Raw genomic sequence first — 12,986 nt, forward strand, 5'->3', positions numbered from 1 at the left:
ATCATTTCTTGAAATATGATGTCCAGGCTCTTTTTTTGATTATGGCTTTCAGGTTGTCCAATAATTTTCAAATGATCTCTCCTCAATCTATTTTCCAGATGAATTTTTTTTCCCAATGAGATATTTCACACTTTCTCCTATTTTTTTCATTCTTTTGATTAGATTTTATTACTTTTTGGTGTCTCATTGACTCATTAGTTTTCACTTGCTCAATTCTAATTTTTAAAGAGTTGTTTTCTTCAGTGAGTTTTTGTACCTGTTTTCCCATTTGCCCAGTTCTGCTTTTTAAGGTGTTATTTTCTTCCACATTTTTTGTGTGCCTCTTTTACTAAGATGTTGACTCTTCATACTTTTCTTGCATCACTCTCATTTCTATTCCCAATTTTTTCTACTTCCCTTATTTGATTTTTAAAAATCTTTTTTGAGTTCTTTTAGGAATTCTTGTTGGATTTGTATCTAAATCACTTTTGAGGCTTTGCTTGTAGCTGCTTTGACATCATCATTTTTTTTTTTGAGTTTGTGTCTTGATCTTTCTTGTCACCATAGTACCTTGTTATAGTCAGGTTCTTTGTAGTTTGCTCATTTTTGCAGGCTATTTTTAAACTTTTAACTTTATGTTAAAGTTGGGCTTTGCTCCTGGGGTGGAGGGAGAACTGCCTCAAGCTTTACACATTTCTTGTTGCTGTTTTCTGAGATAGCTATGGGGGTCTGTAGGTTTTCCATGCTTCAAAGATGATATAATCTAAGGAAAGGTGTAGTCACTACTCCCATTATGTGGTTTGGTCTTTATCTAGGAAGGGACCTTGTTCCCCTGTAGATACCAGAATTACCACCACTCCTGGTCCTGGGACCATGACCAGGCCCTCCTTGATCCTCTGCAGCTTCAAGTGCTATCTCCTCTTTTGGCTCTGGGACTATGACCTGGTGGTAATAGGGGTAATGCCACATGGTCCTGATCCCAGCACCAGTAAAGTATCCCCTGCAATCTCCTTCCAAAAAGTTGTTAAATCCTACCCTCACTCCCACCATCTATGGGCTAAGAGCTCCCTAATCTGCTGCAGTTGCCTCCAAGGTATGGCCTGTGCTGCCTGCACTGCCTTTGCCTGTGATGTGCTCCTGGGATCTACCACAACCCTGGTGAGACAGACTTTTTTTTTTGCCAACCTTCTAAATTTAAATTGTCTTGGGCTGGAAAATTATTTCAATCAACATTTTTTTGGTCATTTTTGTCATCCCAGAATCCAATCTGAGGCATTATTTTAGAGTTGTTTGGAAGGGAATTTGGGAAAGCTTGGCTGAGTGGACAAATCTAAAGAATGGTGAGTAGACTATTTTGTTTAGAGGTTAGAATATACACAAAAAAGAACTGTTTAAAATAAAGATAGAAAGGTATTTGGGGACTAGATTGTGAAGGGACTTAAATACTGGAATGGGGGGAGGTAGGTTGGACTTGATCCTACAGATACTGGAGAGCCACTGAAGATTTTTCAAGCAGGATAGTGAATGGAAGGGTTAGGCGTAGACATTAGGAAGATGATTTGTGGAATAAGGGAATAAGCATCTTTTAATTGTCTACTATGTGAAAGGCACTGTCCTAAGCACTTTTACAAATATTATCTCATATGATCCTCACAACAACCTTGCAAAGTAGATACTATCATATTCATATCATAGCTGGGGAAAGTGAGGCAGACAGAGGCTAAGTGACTTGCCTAGGGTCACACAGCTAGTAGGCATCTGAGGCTGGATTTGAATTCAGGTCTTTCTGATTCTGGACCCAGCCCTCTATCTGCTATGACACCTCACTTCCTCTGATTGAGGATGGGTGGTAAGGTCAATAATGTGAAGACTGGCAATTGGGACACCAATTAGAGTAGTTTAGGTAGTCTTTGTCCTCAGAAGTACAAGCATGGTCTAATTCTATCTCCTGTACCCATAACCTAGTCTCAGGAAGCCTCTATGGTCCTTCCTTCTCTTGAATAGGTGCAGGAATATTCTGGAATATGTATTTTCACATCTCTGTCTCTCCATCCTTCAGGACCTAGTTTAAATCTCACCTCTAGGAAGCCCACCCTGATCCCTGATCCCTGATCCCTGAGTGATTTCTTTGATCTCTTAAAACTGACAGCCTAGTGCGGCTGCAGATATGGTATAGTATATTCCAAGGACCTTCGGATTTGGAGTTAGGCGCCTTTGATTCAAATGCCAGACTTGCTATTTACTACTTGTGGGGCCTTGGAAAAGTTATTTCCCTGCCATGGGCCTAATTTCCTCTTCTATAAAATGAGGTGGTTGGACCAGCATTCTTTTAGCTTTAAATCTGAAGAACATGCCTCCTTAGGGCCTCCAGCTGCCCCCTGCTGAGGTAGTGTTGCTATTAGTTCTCTTTGGTTTGTAGGCCCCCTTCTATGCTGAGACATAAGCTGCGCGTGCGCGCTTATGTATGTGTGTGTTTTCTTCCAGTCATAACCTCTGGAATAGAACAAAATCTCCAGCTGGACAGGAAGCGAGAGAGGTCTATATAAGAGTGTCATTCACCATTCCCATGTAGGCCCAGCCTGCTTTGGGTATTCAGAGAAGTATCACCCGAGTCCTAGGTTATGTTTCTGAGGCAAGAGAAAAAGAGAACAGAGAAGCAGAGAAGCAGGAAGCACGGGCATTAAAATCTGTCTATACAGATACCTAACTTCCCACTTGATTTCTGTTCCAAGGGGCATGCCTGTCCCACACTGGTCATCCTTGCATTCTTGGTTTCTCATGAGAAGAATCTGACAGTCTGTGAGAACAGCTTCCATCCTGGGGGTGTGGAGCATTTGAGAGACCACCCTGCTAACTTATCCCAACTCTTGCCATCGTTAGCATGGTGCAGCAGAAAGATTTGGAATCTCTTATCTGGTTTCAAATCCCACTTCTGATACTACCTATCTGACCTTGGGCAAGTCACTTAACTTCTGTGGGCCTCAGTTTCCTCATTTAATAAAGTGAAGGACTTGCAACAGATAGCCTCTAATGGCCCTTCCAGCTTGAAATTTGTGATCCTATGATCCTTGTCACCAACACAGCTCTGGCCATAAGGCATACGGATAGAGGAGATGAACATAAACGGAACAAATGTTAGTGTGATGGAATAAATATTCATGGATTATTAGTGTATTTCAATGTTTCAATCCAATGAGTGTTTATTAAGTACCTAATAGGGAGTCAGAATTAACTCTATGGGAAAGACATGATTTCTCTCATTACAAAGCTCACAGTTTAAGTGAAAAGACTCATATGAAGGTCACAGAATGTGATTACATGGGGTGTTCCAAAAGTTTTAATTCAGTTTTAAGCTACTAAAGCCTAAAGGAAGGGCTTGAATACAGGTCTTCTTGAGTCCAAGACCAACCTTTTATACCACAGTGCCTTTAGAGGGACAAGAATATTGGCACAGGAGTTGATAGTTGCTGATGTCCTCTCAGTTCCCTGCTTTTGCTAATAATTCAAAGTGATTTCTTCCAGTTGATTAGTATTAAAGACTTGGGATACCCTGTATGTCAAAAGGAGTGGTGTAGATAGAATTCAGAGAAGGGAAAACGTGTTAACTGTGTAGTCAGAGGAGGTTTCCTGGATGATGTGAGTTGAACTAAACCCTGAAAGATGAGTAGATTTGGAGAGGATTGAGAAAGGTGTGCCAGATGGATCTAACAAAGGGAGGCAAGATAAGTTGGTGTTGATTTATGGATGTGTTAATTATGTGTTTGTGAGGAGAATGACCTATGGGATCAGCAACATGGATAAAGGTGAGGAGGATCTTAGTTCCATTCTCCTTTCATTGGCTCTGAAACACCCCTAACCCAGACCCTCACTGTGCTTCCTTTAGAAGGTTTTTATTTGCCTTAACATCTTCCTCCTTATCCAATTCATCTTGCACACAGACGACCAGAGTTGTCTTTCTAACATACACACCTGAACCATAGGATGTTAAAGAGTTAGAAGGGGAATTTGGAATATAAGAATATAGAATATAAGATCTGGAAAGGATTTTTTTAAAAAGTGAAGACATGTCATCTATGTAGAAGATTCCCTCTTGAGGTAATACCTTCTATTATTAGAGATCAGAAATTATAGTTTATCAGATATCTGCTCATAGTCACACAGCTAGTATGGAGCAGAAACAGGTCTTGAGTCCAAGACCAACCTTTTATACCACAGTGCCTTTAGAGGGACAAGAATATTGGCACAGGAGTTGATAGTTGCTGATGTCCTTTCAGTTCCCTGTTTTTTGCTAAATAATTCAAACTGATTTCTCCCAATTGTTTGGCATCTTTTTTTAATCCTCAAAATCAGTCTCTGAGTGTTTTCAAAATGGGGTTGTCTCCAGTGGGGATTTCCTCTGCTTCTACTTGGTTCAGTGCAGTTGCTCTTCCTGATGTCATCTTCTTAAGTGCCATGTCTCTTCCTTCATATAGATCATTAGGTGCTGAGTTCAAATGTGTTTCTTTACTGTCACTGATTATTAAACTAGAGAACTATGGATCACTGGCAAATCTGCTTGTCCAACTGTTGTCCTTCCAATTTTCTTTATCAATGCTTTTGGAGTAACCTGGTTTAATTGTGTAGCATGCAAGGTTTTCTGTAGACTAACTATCCTTTCCACTGCTTTCCAGGTTTTTTAAAGGAAATATTGATCCTAATCTTCTGTCATCCTTTTAAATGTTTTACAAATGAGCTTGGAGACTAAACCAATGCTGCCTTTGCCTGTCATGTCTCTCCCTCTTAGAAGGAGATCATGTGTTTGCTGCATGTTTCTGGGCTCCTACAGCTTCCCCATTGTAGCTTCTGTTTCATATCAGCTAAACCATAAGAAAAACAGATGATTAGTAGATGTCTTTGCTAGATTCATTTCCCATCTTTCAGAATCAATAGCTTTTTAGAATTGGTCAGGCTGAAGCTGTTTTAATTAGCCAATGTGTCTTCTCATCTTTATCCTTGTAATTTGTTATAAGTTTACTTTTGATTTAACTAGTTGGCACTCTGATTAGTGATCCAGAAATGACTTTCACTTTAATAACTAGTTGTTTCCTATTAAGATAAATTCAATTTTTGTGATTTTTAGTCATTCTTAATGCTGTGTCCCAAACCTTCAAATTTTCTGCTGTGCAATTTCTTTCCTCCTTAGCCCTTCCTTTTCATTGCAACCTCTAGAAAAATCATTTAATTATTAACAGATTTCCCTTCACCATGGATTTCTTTTCACATTTTCATCTTCACATAGATATGCAAACCTGGCTCTTTTCAGAAGATATTGTATCCAGAAGACACTGGCCACACACTTGTAATGCCAGCTTTTGCTTCTTTCACATACTTTGATTATACCATGGGCAGGAGTAACGGACATATTTGTTTTTCCCCTCCTCACTACTTCTAGAACCTTTCTGTCACAATTACTTAACAACTTTTCCTGAAGTTCAAATCATCCATCTATACCCAACTATCCAGATCCCTGTTGCTGTGATGTACTGTCCCCCAGGTAAGATTCCTTTCTCAAGGAATTCAGTACCCCACTTATAGTCTTGTTTTCTATTACAGCTTCTAGTTGATGTCCCTCCCTGACCCCTAAACACCTCAGCCTCGAAATTAAAAAAAAAAAAAAACACCTTCTAAAACTCCCATGGCTTGGAGCTTGACTCTACTCAGCCACCCACAAGGATGGACATGTAATGTCTCACTATCACCCACAAATGTTCCATCTCCATGATTTAGACTCTGATATTCCCCTTTCTGATTATAATAACCTGTCCTGTCTCTTCCTCTGCCTTATTCCTCCTAAATTATTTTTTGTCCTCACTGTAACCACCAATCACCCTCCCTCATCCCTGTAGAAGCCTCTTTCTTGACCCCATATTTCCTTTGCCCTCTGATCCTAATACCAAATATTTATACATTGCCAGTCCCCAATCATAATACCAAGTGGCTCCAGTACAAATTCATGCTATCTTTTCTTAAATGTGTCCCCACTGCTCAATATGATAAAACTCTTATTTTTCCTTGACTATCTCCATCTCCTTAGCAGCTGTTCAAACCATATCTTCTTGCCTCAACCCCCTATTGCTTTTTTCACGTTCTCTCAGTAGATAGTCTCACCTTCTTCTTTGCCTATAAAAGAGGTGATTTTCACAGAGTACCCTTTTCTTCCCTACTCCAATACTTCAAAATCTCTCTACATCAGAGATTTTTGTTTTTTTGTTTTTTTGTTTTTTAGTGAGGCAATTGGGGTTAAGTGACTTGTCCAGGGTCACACAGCTAGTAAGTGTTAAGTGTCTGAGGCCGGATTTGAACTCAGGTACTCCTGACTCCAGGGCCGGTGCTCTATCCACTGTGCCACCTAGCTGCCCCTACATCAGAGATTTTTAAACTGTGGGTAGAGACCTCATAAGGGGGTCTCATAACTGAATGTGGGGGTCATGAAAAATTTGGCAGTAAATGTTTGATTTGTATACCTATTTTATATACCTATATAGCCCAGGTTGTGTAAAAATTTCTTGGGAGAAAAGGGGTTGAGAGTGGAAAAAATTTAAGAAGCCCTGCTCTACATCATCCTTCCTTATCACCTCCATCCTTGGAGCCCTTCCCTCTATATAGAGAGGGAAAAGGATGGAGAGCTCCTCACAGATCCTTAACTACTTAAGGGGGAGAGCCTAGGGAATTTTCCTTACCATTCCTCTCCACCACCCCCCCCTTCTGATCAGAGAAGGTGGAGGGTGGACATTGGAGAGCTCCTTCCAAATCTTCCACTACTTAATTTTAATTCTCTCATCATTTCCCCCATTTCTTACCCAGCTATTTTCTCCAGGAAACTCATTTGCAGAAACTTATCTTTCTGTAAGATGAAATCAGCTCAGAAACTCACACCGACTCAGCCCTACTCACCCCTCCCTCCTTTTCTCTGGTTGGAGAGAGTAGGAGATGGGCATCTAGTTGCTTCTCCCTATTCCTCCTTCATTTAAGGATGGTACCCAGGGAATTCTCACCGTCTCTCCTGGATATTTTCCTGGGCTTCATCTTTTCCAGAAACTCATCATTCTGCAAGATGAAATAAACGTGGCAACTCATACCTCCTCATACTATTTCCCACCCTAGCTCACAACTTAATCTCTGGCTCCCGGTTTACAGTTTCTGAGTCATTCTCTATTTTTTTGCCTTGAGGAAATAGCAACCCTTCTCCTTGTCAAGGTCAAGTCTTACATCTAAACTCTTGATCCCATTCCCCCCCTCCCCAACTCCTTCAGGAGCTTGTTCCATTGGCCAATCTCTACCCATTTACTCTCCTTATTCTTACTGCCTAAAAAGAAACTAAGGTTTACCCTATCTTAAAAAAACTACCACTTGATTCACCATCTCTTCAAGCTGTTGGCCTTTATCTTACTTCCCTTTTACCCGTTCCTAGAATCATATGTGGTCTAGAGGTTAGCCAAGGATTTTTAATTTTTTTTTTGTATTGTAGCCCCCTTTGGCATTCTGGTAAAGCTTATGGACCCCTTCTCAAAATAATGCTTTTAACTACATAAAATAAAATACATAGGATTATGAAGGAAACAAATTATATTGAAATATAATTCTCAGAATATTTAAAAAACAAAACAAGTTTATGGACCCCAGTTTAAGAACCCTTATTCTATTTCCTCACCATTTAACCTCTTTCTCAATAATACATTGTGATCTGGCTTCTGACATCATCACAACTAGTATTGCTGTCTCCAAGGTTACTAACAGTCTCTTGACTGCTTCATCTGATAGCCTTTTCTCAGTCTTAGTCCTCTCTGCAATTTTGTATATCAATGGCCACTCTTTCCTCTTGGACATTTCTCCTCCCTTGGCTTCGATGACATAGCTGTCTTTTGATTCTCCTCCCACCTTTGTGACCATATCTAAGCTTCCTTTGCTGGCTCATAATACATCTGCCACCTAAGTACAGTTGATTTCCAGGCTTCCTTCCTGGCTTCTCCTCTGTATTCTTCCATCTTGTCGTCCCCACCCCTCTTGTTCTCCCCGCCCCCCACCCCAGATCTTTTCAGTTTTTATGGATCCAAGTGTCTTTACTATTATTATTATTTTTGCAGGGCAATGAGGGTTAAGTGACTTGCCCAGGGTCACACAGCTAGTAAGTGTCAAGTGTCTGAGGCCGGATTTGAGCTCAGATCCTTCTGAACCCAGGGTCAGTGCTCTATGCACTACGCCTACTAGCTGCCCCCATCCAAGTGTCTTTAAGCAGATAATTCCAATATTTATATATCCAGCCCCAATTTCTGCTCCTTCATCTCCAATTCTTTATCATCAGCTCCTTCTTAGATATCGCATAGGCATCTGAAACTCAACATGCTTTCCATCTCTACTTCTATTTTATGCCCCAAATTAAATTCATTTCTTTTCACGCTAAGCCTATCCCTTGTAAACATCCCTATTTCTATTGAGGGCACTCGCATCTTCCCAATCACAGTTTCATAACCTCAGAGAAAGAGACAAAAAGGAAGAGGACAGGGACAGAGGGAAAGAAGGACATGAGAATGACAAAGAAGGAGGGAGAAGAAGAGAAGTCGGAAAAGTTGGAAGAAGCAGAGGACGGAGGAAGGGGAGGGGAGAAGAAAGAGGAGGAAAGAAAGGGAATGAGAAGGAAGGAAGAGGAAAAGGATGAAGAGGAGGAAAGGGAAGAGGGGAAAGGAAGGAGAAAGAGGAGGAGAGAAAGAATGTAGAGAGGAAGGGAAAGAGAAAGAAGAGAAATGAAGAGGAGGATGAAGGGGAGGGGAAAAATAAAGGGAATGGGGAGGGTGGAAAGGGGAGGGGAAAGAGGAGAAAAAGGGAATGAGAAGGAAGGGGAGGAGAAAGAGGAAGGGGAGGAGAAGGAGGAGGAAGGGGAGGAGGAAAAGGAGGAAGAGGAGGAGAAAGAAGCCAGGCAGGTTGTGAAGGAGGCATCTTGGGAATGACAGAGTTGGCTGCCCCCAGCTGAGGGAAGGATCACGCTAGCACCATTGTCTTCTAAGCAGCTCAGCTCCTAGAACGTGAGCCAAATCTCAGACCTGGGCCGAACGAGCCGCCGCCACCGCCCCCTTACCCTTCTCCTCCTCTCTCTCCCCCTCTCCTCTCCCCCGTCTCTCCTGGTCTGGCCACGCAGAGAGATGGAACATTGAAGGAAGTCCCGGGGGAAGGAGGAAGAGGTGGCGACGCTGTCAGAAACACCAGCATCTGGACCAGCACAGCAGCGGAGAGAGCAAAGGCAGAGCTGGAGCCCTTTGCCCGCTTGAGCCAGACGGAGCAATCCTGGCGAGGGCGGGGCGCGGACTGAGCGAAGCCGCCTCCCGGGCGTGGCGTGTGAGGTGAAAAAGCAGCCGCCCTACGGCGGGTACTCTTAGGAACCCGTGAGCGTGGAGATAGAGAGCAACATGTCAGCGCCCGCGGAGATAGAGAGCAACATGTCAGCGCCAGCGGCCAAAGTCAGCAAAAAGGAGCTCACCACCAGCCACAACGAAGCCCTTGAGTCCTCGGAAAAAGAGCAACAAGAAGCAATCGAAAGGATCGATGAAGTGCAGAATGAAATAGACAAACTGAATGAGCAAGCCAGCGCGGAAATTTTGAAAGTGGAACAGAACTATAACCAGCTCCGTCAGCCTTTCTTCCAGAAGAGGTCAGAGTGGATCGCCAAAATACCGGACTTCTGGGTGACCACCCTTGTCAGCCACCCACAGATGTCCTCACTATTTGTGGAGGAAGATGAGGAAGCCCTGCATCACTTGACCAGGATTGAAGTGATAGAATTTGAAGACGTGAAATCGGGTTACAGAATAGATTTTTATTTTGGTGAAAACCCTTACTTTGAAAATAAAGTGATCTCCAAAGAGTTTCACCTTGACGAAAGTGGGGATCTGGCTTCAAAGTCAACTGAAATCCATTGGAAATCTGGAAAGGACTTGACCAAGCGCCCAGATCAGATCCAGAGTAAAGGTGGCCGCAAGAGGTCGAGAGAAGAGCCAGACAGTTTTTTCACTTGGTTCTCAGACCATACTGATGCTGGGGCAGATGAGTTAGGGGAGGTCATCAAAGATGATATCTGGTTAAACCCCTTACAATACTACCTGGTATCGGATATTGATAACGAAGAAGGGGAAGGGGAAGGAGATGGTGATGAAGAAGGTTTGGAGGAAAGCGATGGTGATGAAGAAAGCGAAGAAGAGGAAGATATCGGGGAAGGGGATGATGAGGGAGAAGACAGAGGGAAGAATACAGGAGAAAATGACTAATAGAACGTTGATGGATTCCAAAACTCCTTTTAGCTTTAAAAATGTCTCCAGTCCCTGGGAGCAAGTTTCAGTCTTTTTATTTTCATTTCAGGCTCAGTCACCTTGTTCTCTTGAGGGTTCTTTCTTTCCTCTTACCATGGTTCACAGCTTTCTTGTTTTGGCGGGGAAGAGAGGGAATACCTTGAGCAGAATACAGTGGGACAAGACTCTCCACCACTGTCTCTTCTAAATTCACATTTACCTGTCTCTGTCCCAAAACAAACTATTTATGGATTCATAGGCTCTTCACATTTGTAAATTCATAGATTTCAAATTCATAGCTTTAGAACTGGAAGAGACCATAGAGACCATTCTAGTCCAATTCCATGTTACATTTGGGGAAACTGAGGCTCAGTGGTGTTCATTGACTTGCCCAAGGATACACAAGTATTGTCAGAGGCTGGACTTGAACTGGGGTGCTTTGATTCTAGAACTAGTGCCCTTTCTAGAATTCTACATGTACTGCTCTGTGGGGGGAGGAAGAAGAAACTTATGTGCTCACAGCAAGAAGCTGATGGGTACTAGAGCCCCCTGTAGTAGTACAAAGAATTATAGTCTCCCACTCCTCTCTTTTTCCTATGTACTGTGCTCAGATATTACCCTATGTGTCTGTGTGGTTATGGAAAGTTAGCATTTACCAACATGCATCTGTGTATTTTCTCTTAATGAAAAAAATGTAAATAACCTTTAAAAATTCAGGGGGTTATATAGCAGGTTAACAATGTGGGTTTGAGATGTTTGGATGGGTAAGTAGTCATCTCCTTTGGTGCATTTAATTTGATGTGTAAGAGTATTATTGAAGTTTAAGGGTGGCAGTTTATAAAATAAAAGTCTCTTCTAAAGATGAACTACAACAACAAAAGAATAGAGAGAAACAAAGTTCTATTCTTGGGTCCAAAAAATCAACTTGGCAAGTACTTCAAGATGAGGGAGGTGTGGCTAGACAGCGATTTATTTTCATTTAGAGGACTGCAAGGTCAATAGGACTTGGCAGCCAAAAAGGGTAATGTGGTCTTAGGTTACATTAAAAAAAAAGAAGCAGAGGCAGCTAGGTGGCGCAGTGGATAGAGCACCGGCCCTGGATTCAGGAGGACCTGAGTTCAAATCTGGCCTCAGACACTTAACACTTACTAGCTGTGTGACCCTGGGCAAGTCACTTAACCCCAATTGCCTCACTAAAAAAAAAAAAAAAAGAAGCATAGTGCAGGTGATAAAAGTGAATTTACTCTATTTTGGTCATAAGGGTACTGAGAATCTGGAGGATGTCTTTTTTTTTTTTTTCAGGGCAATTAGGGTTAAGTGACTTGCCCAGGGTCACCCAGCTAGTTAGCATCAAGTGTCTGAGGCTGGATTTGAACTCAGGTTTTTCTGAATCCAGGGCTGGTGCTTTATCCACTGCACCATCTAGCTGCCCCCATGGAGGATGTCTTGAAGAGGGTAATCAAGATGATGAAGAGTTATATGTTGTGCCATTTTGAAAGAACTGGGTTTATTTATTTAGCCTGCAGGGGGAGAGGCAGGTATCTTCAAATATTTGAAGGGCTGTCAAGTGAAAGAAGAATTGGATTTTAGAGAGATTTGGGCTCGATAAAAGGGAATAGCTTAACAATTAGAGCTATTCAAATGAGAGGTGAGCTGTCTTAGGAGAAGGCAGAGGGTTTACCCCTTATTAGAGGTCTTAAATGTAGGAATGTTAAGGGAGTATGTCTCAGGATGAGCTGGGCAAATCTGAGAATTTATGATTCTTTGAAATATTACCTCCAGCTTAGCCAGCTGGAGGACCCCTGCTTTTTGTTCTACAGAGTTTGGAGTCTCAGGTTGAGAATCTCCTGCTGAGGAGATGAGAGGCCTTAGTAACTAAGATTCTGGAGGGAATAAGACAAGAAAACCTGAAAAATTAATTTTCTCATTCCCAGCCAAGGGTTTCTGTTTTTTCTAAAAGCACTGGAAGAAGCCCATGAAATTCAAGTTGAGAAACTGGCAGCACCCACTTTACACTAAAGAAGAGGTAGTGAAGGATTTCAGTAGAGCCAGAAGCAAGCAGTGTCTGATGTAGGCTTTGGGTGCAATAGAGTAGCATCCCAGAGAGACTACAAGAGACCAGACGCTGGGAGAGAAGTGAGATGGCATTGATGACTGCGGCTCTGTAGTGTGGGTGTGTCATCCCTCCATACATGTGCTCTGGCCAATGCGTTCCCTACAGTGTGTTCCCTATGTGTGTCCACTTATTCCACTGTTGCTTTGTTTTTGTGGGAGAGAGTGCCAGGTTTGTTGGGAGGGGGGAGAGGGGAGAGTTTTCTTTTTTGGGCTACTTTGTTTACTACATCATTTCATTAGATGCCTTTGCTTTGAACTTCTGGCTGCTTAGTGAAGTAGACACTTTGCTTCCAATGCCTGAACTATATACTTTTAGGGTATGCGGACCCACTTTGAGGCAAGTGGTTCCCTGAGTGACCCATCCTGCAGCCCAGCAAATTGGTTGAGGATGGGGTGCTTTCAGGTGCCACACTGTGGTTATCTATTTTTGTCCTTTTAGTTTCATTGTTAGATTTTCTTGGCAAAGATAATGGAGTCATTTGTCATTGCCTTCTCCAGCTCATTTTACAGGTGAGGAAACTGAGACAAACAGGTTATGTGACTTGACCAGGGTCACTTAGCCAGGAAGTGTCTGAA

The 12,986-nt window shown here is 42.3% G+C and overlaps 1 protein-coding gene across 1 annotated transcript; it reads left to right on the top strand.

The window, feature by feature from the left end:
• The first annotated feature begins 8,907 nt into the window (after positions 1–8,907).
• Positions 8,908–10,348, top strand: LOC122741751 (protein SET-like). Its single transcript, XM_043985497.1, has one exon. It carries the CDS (start codon positions 9,420–9,422, stop codon positions 10,272–10,274), a length of 855 nt encoding a protein of 284 aa, XP_043841432.1. The 5' UTR covers positions 8,908–9,419; the 3' UTR covers positions 10,275–10,348.
• The last annotated feature ends 2,638 nt before the right edge of the window (positions 10,349–12,986 follow it).

This window comes from Dromiciops gliroides, chromosome 2 (assembly GCF_019393635.1).
Source record: "Dromiciops gliroides isolate mDroGli1 chromosome 2, mDroGli1.pri, whole genome shotgun sequence".
In the NCBI taxonomy this organism is placed as follows: Eukaryota; Metazoa; Chordata; class Mammalia; order Microbiotheria; family Microbiotheriidae; genus Dromiciops; species Dromiciops gliroides.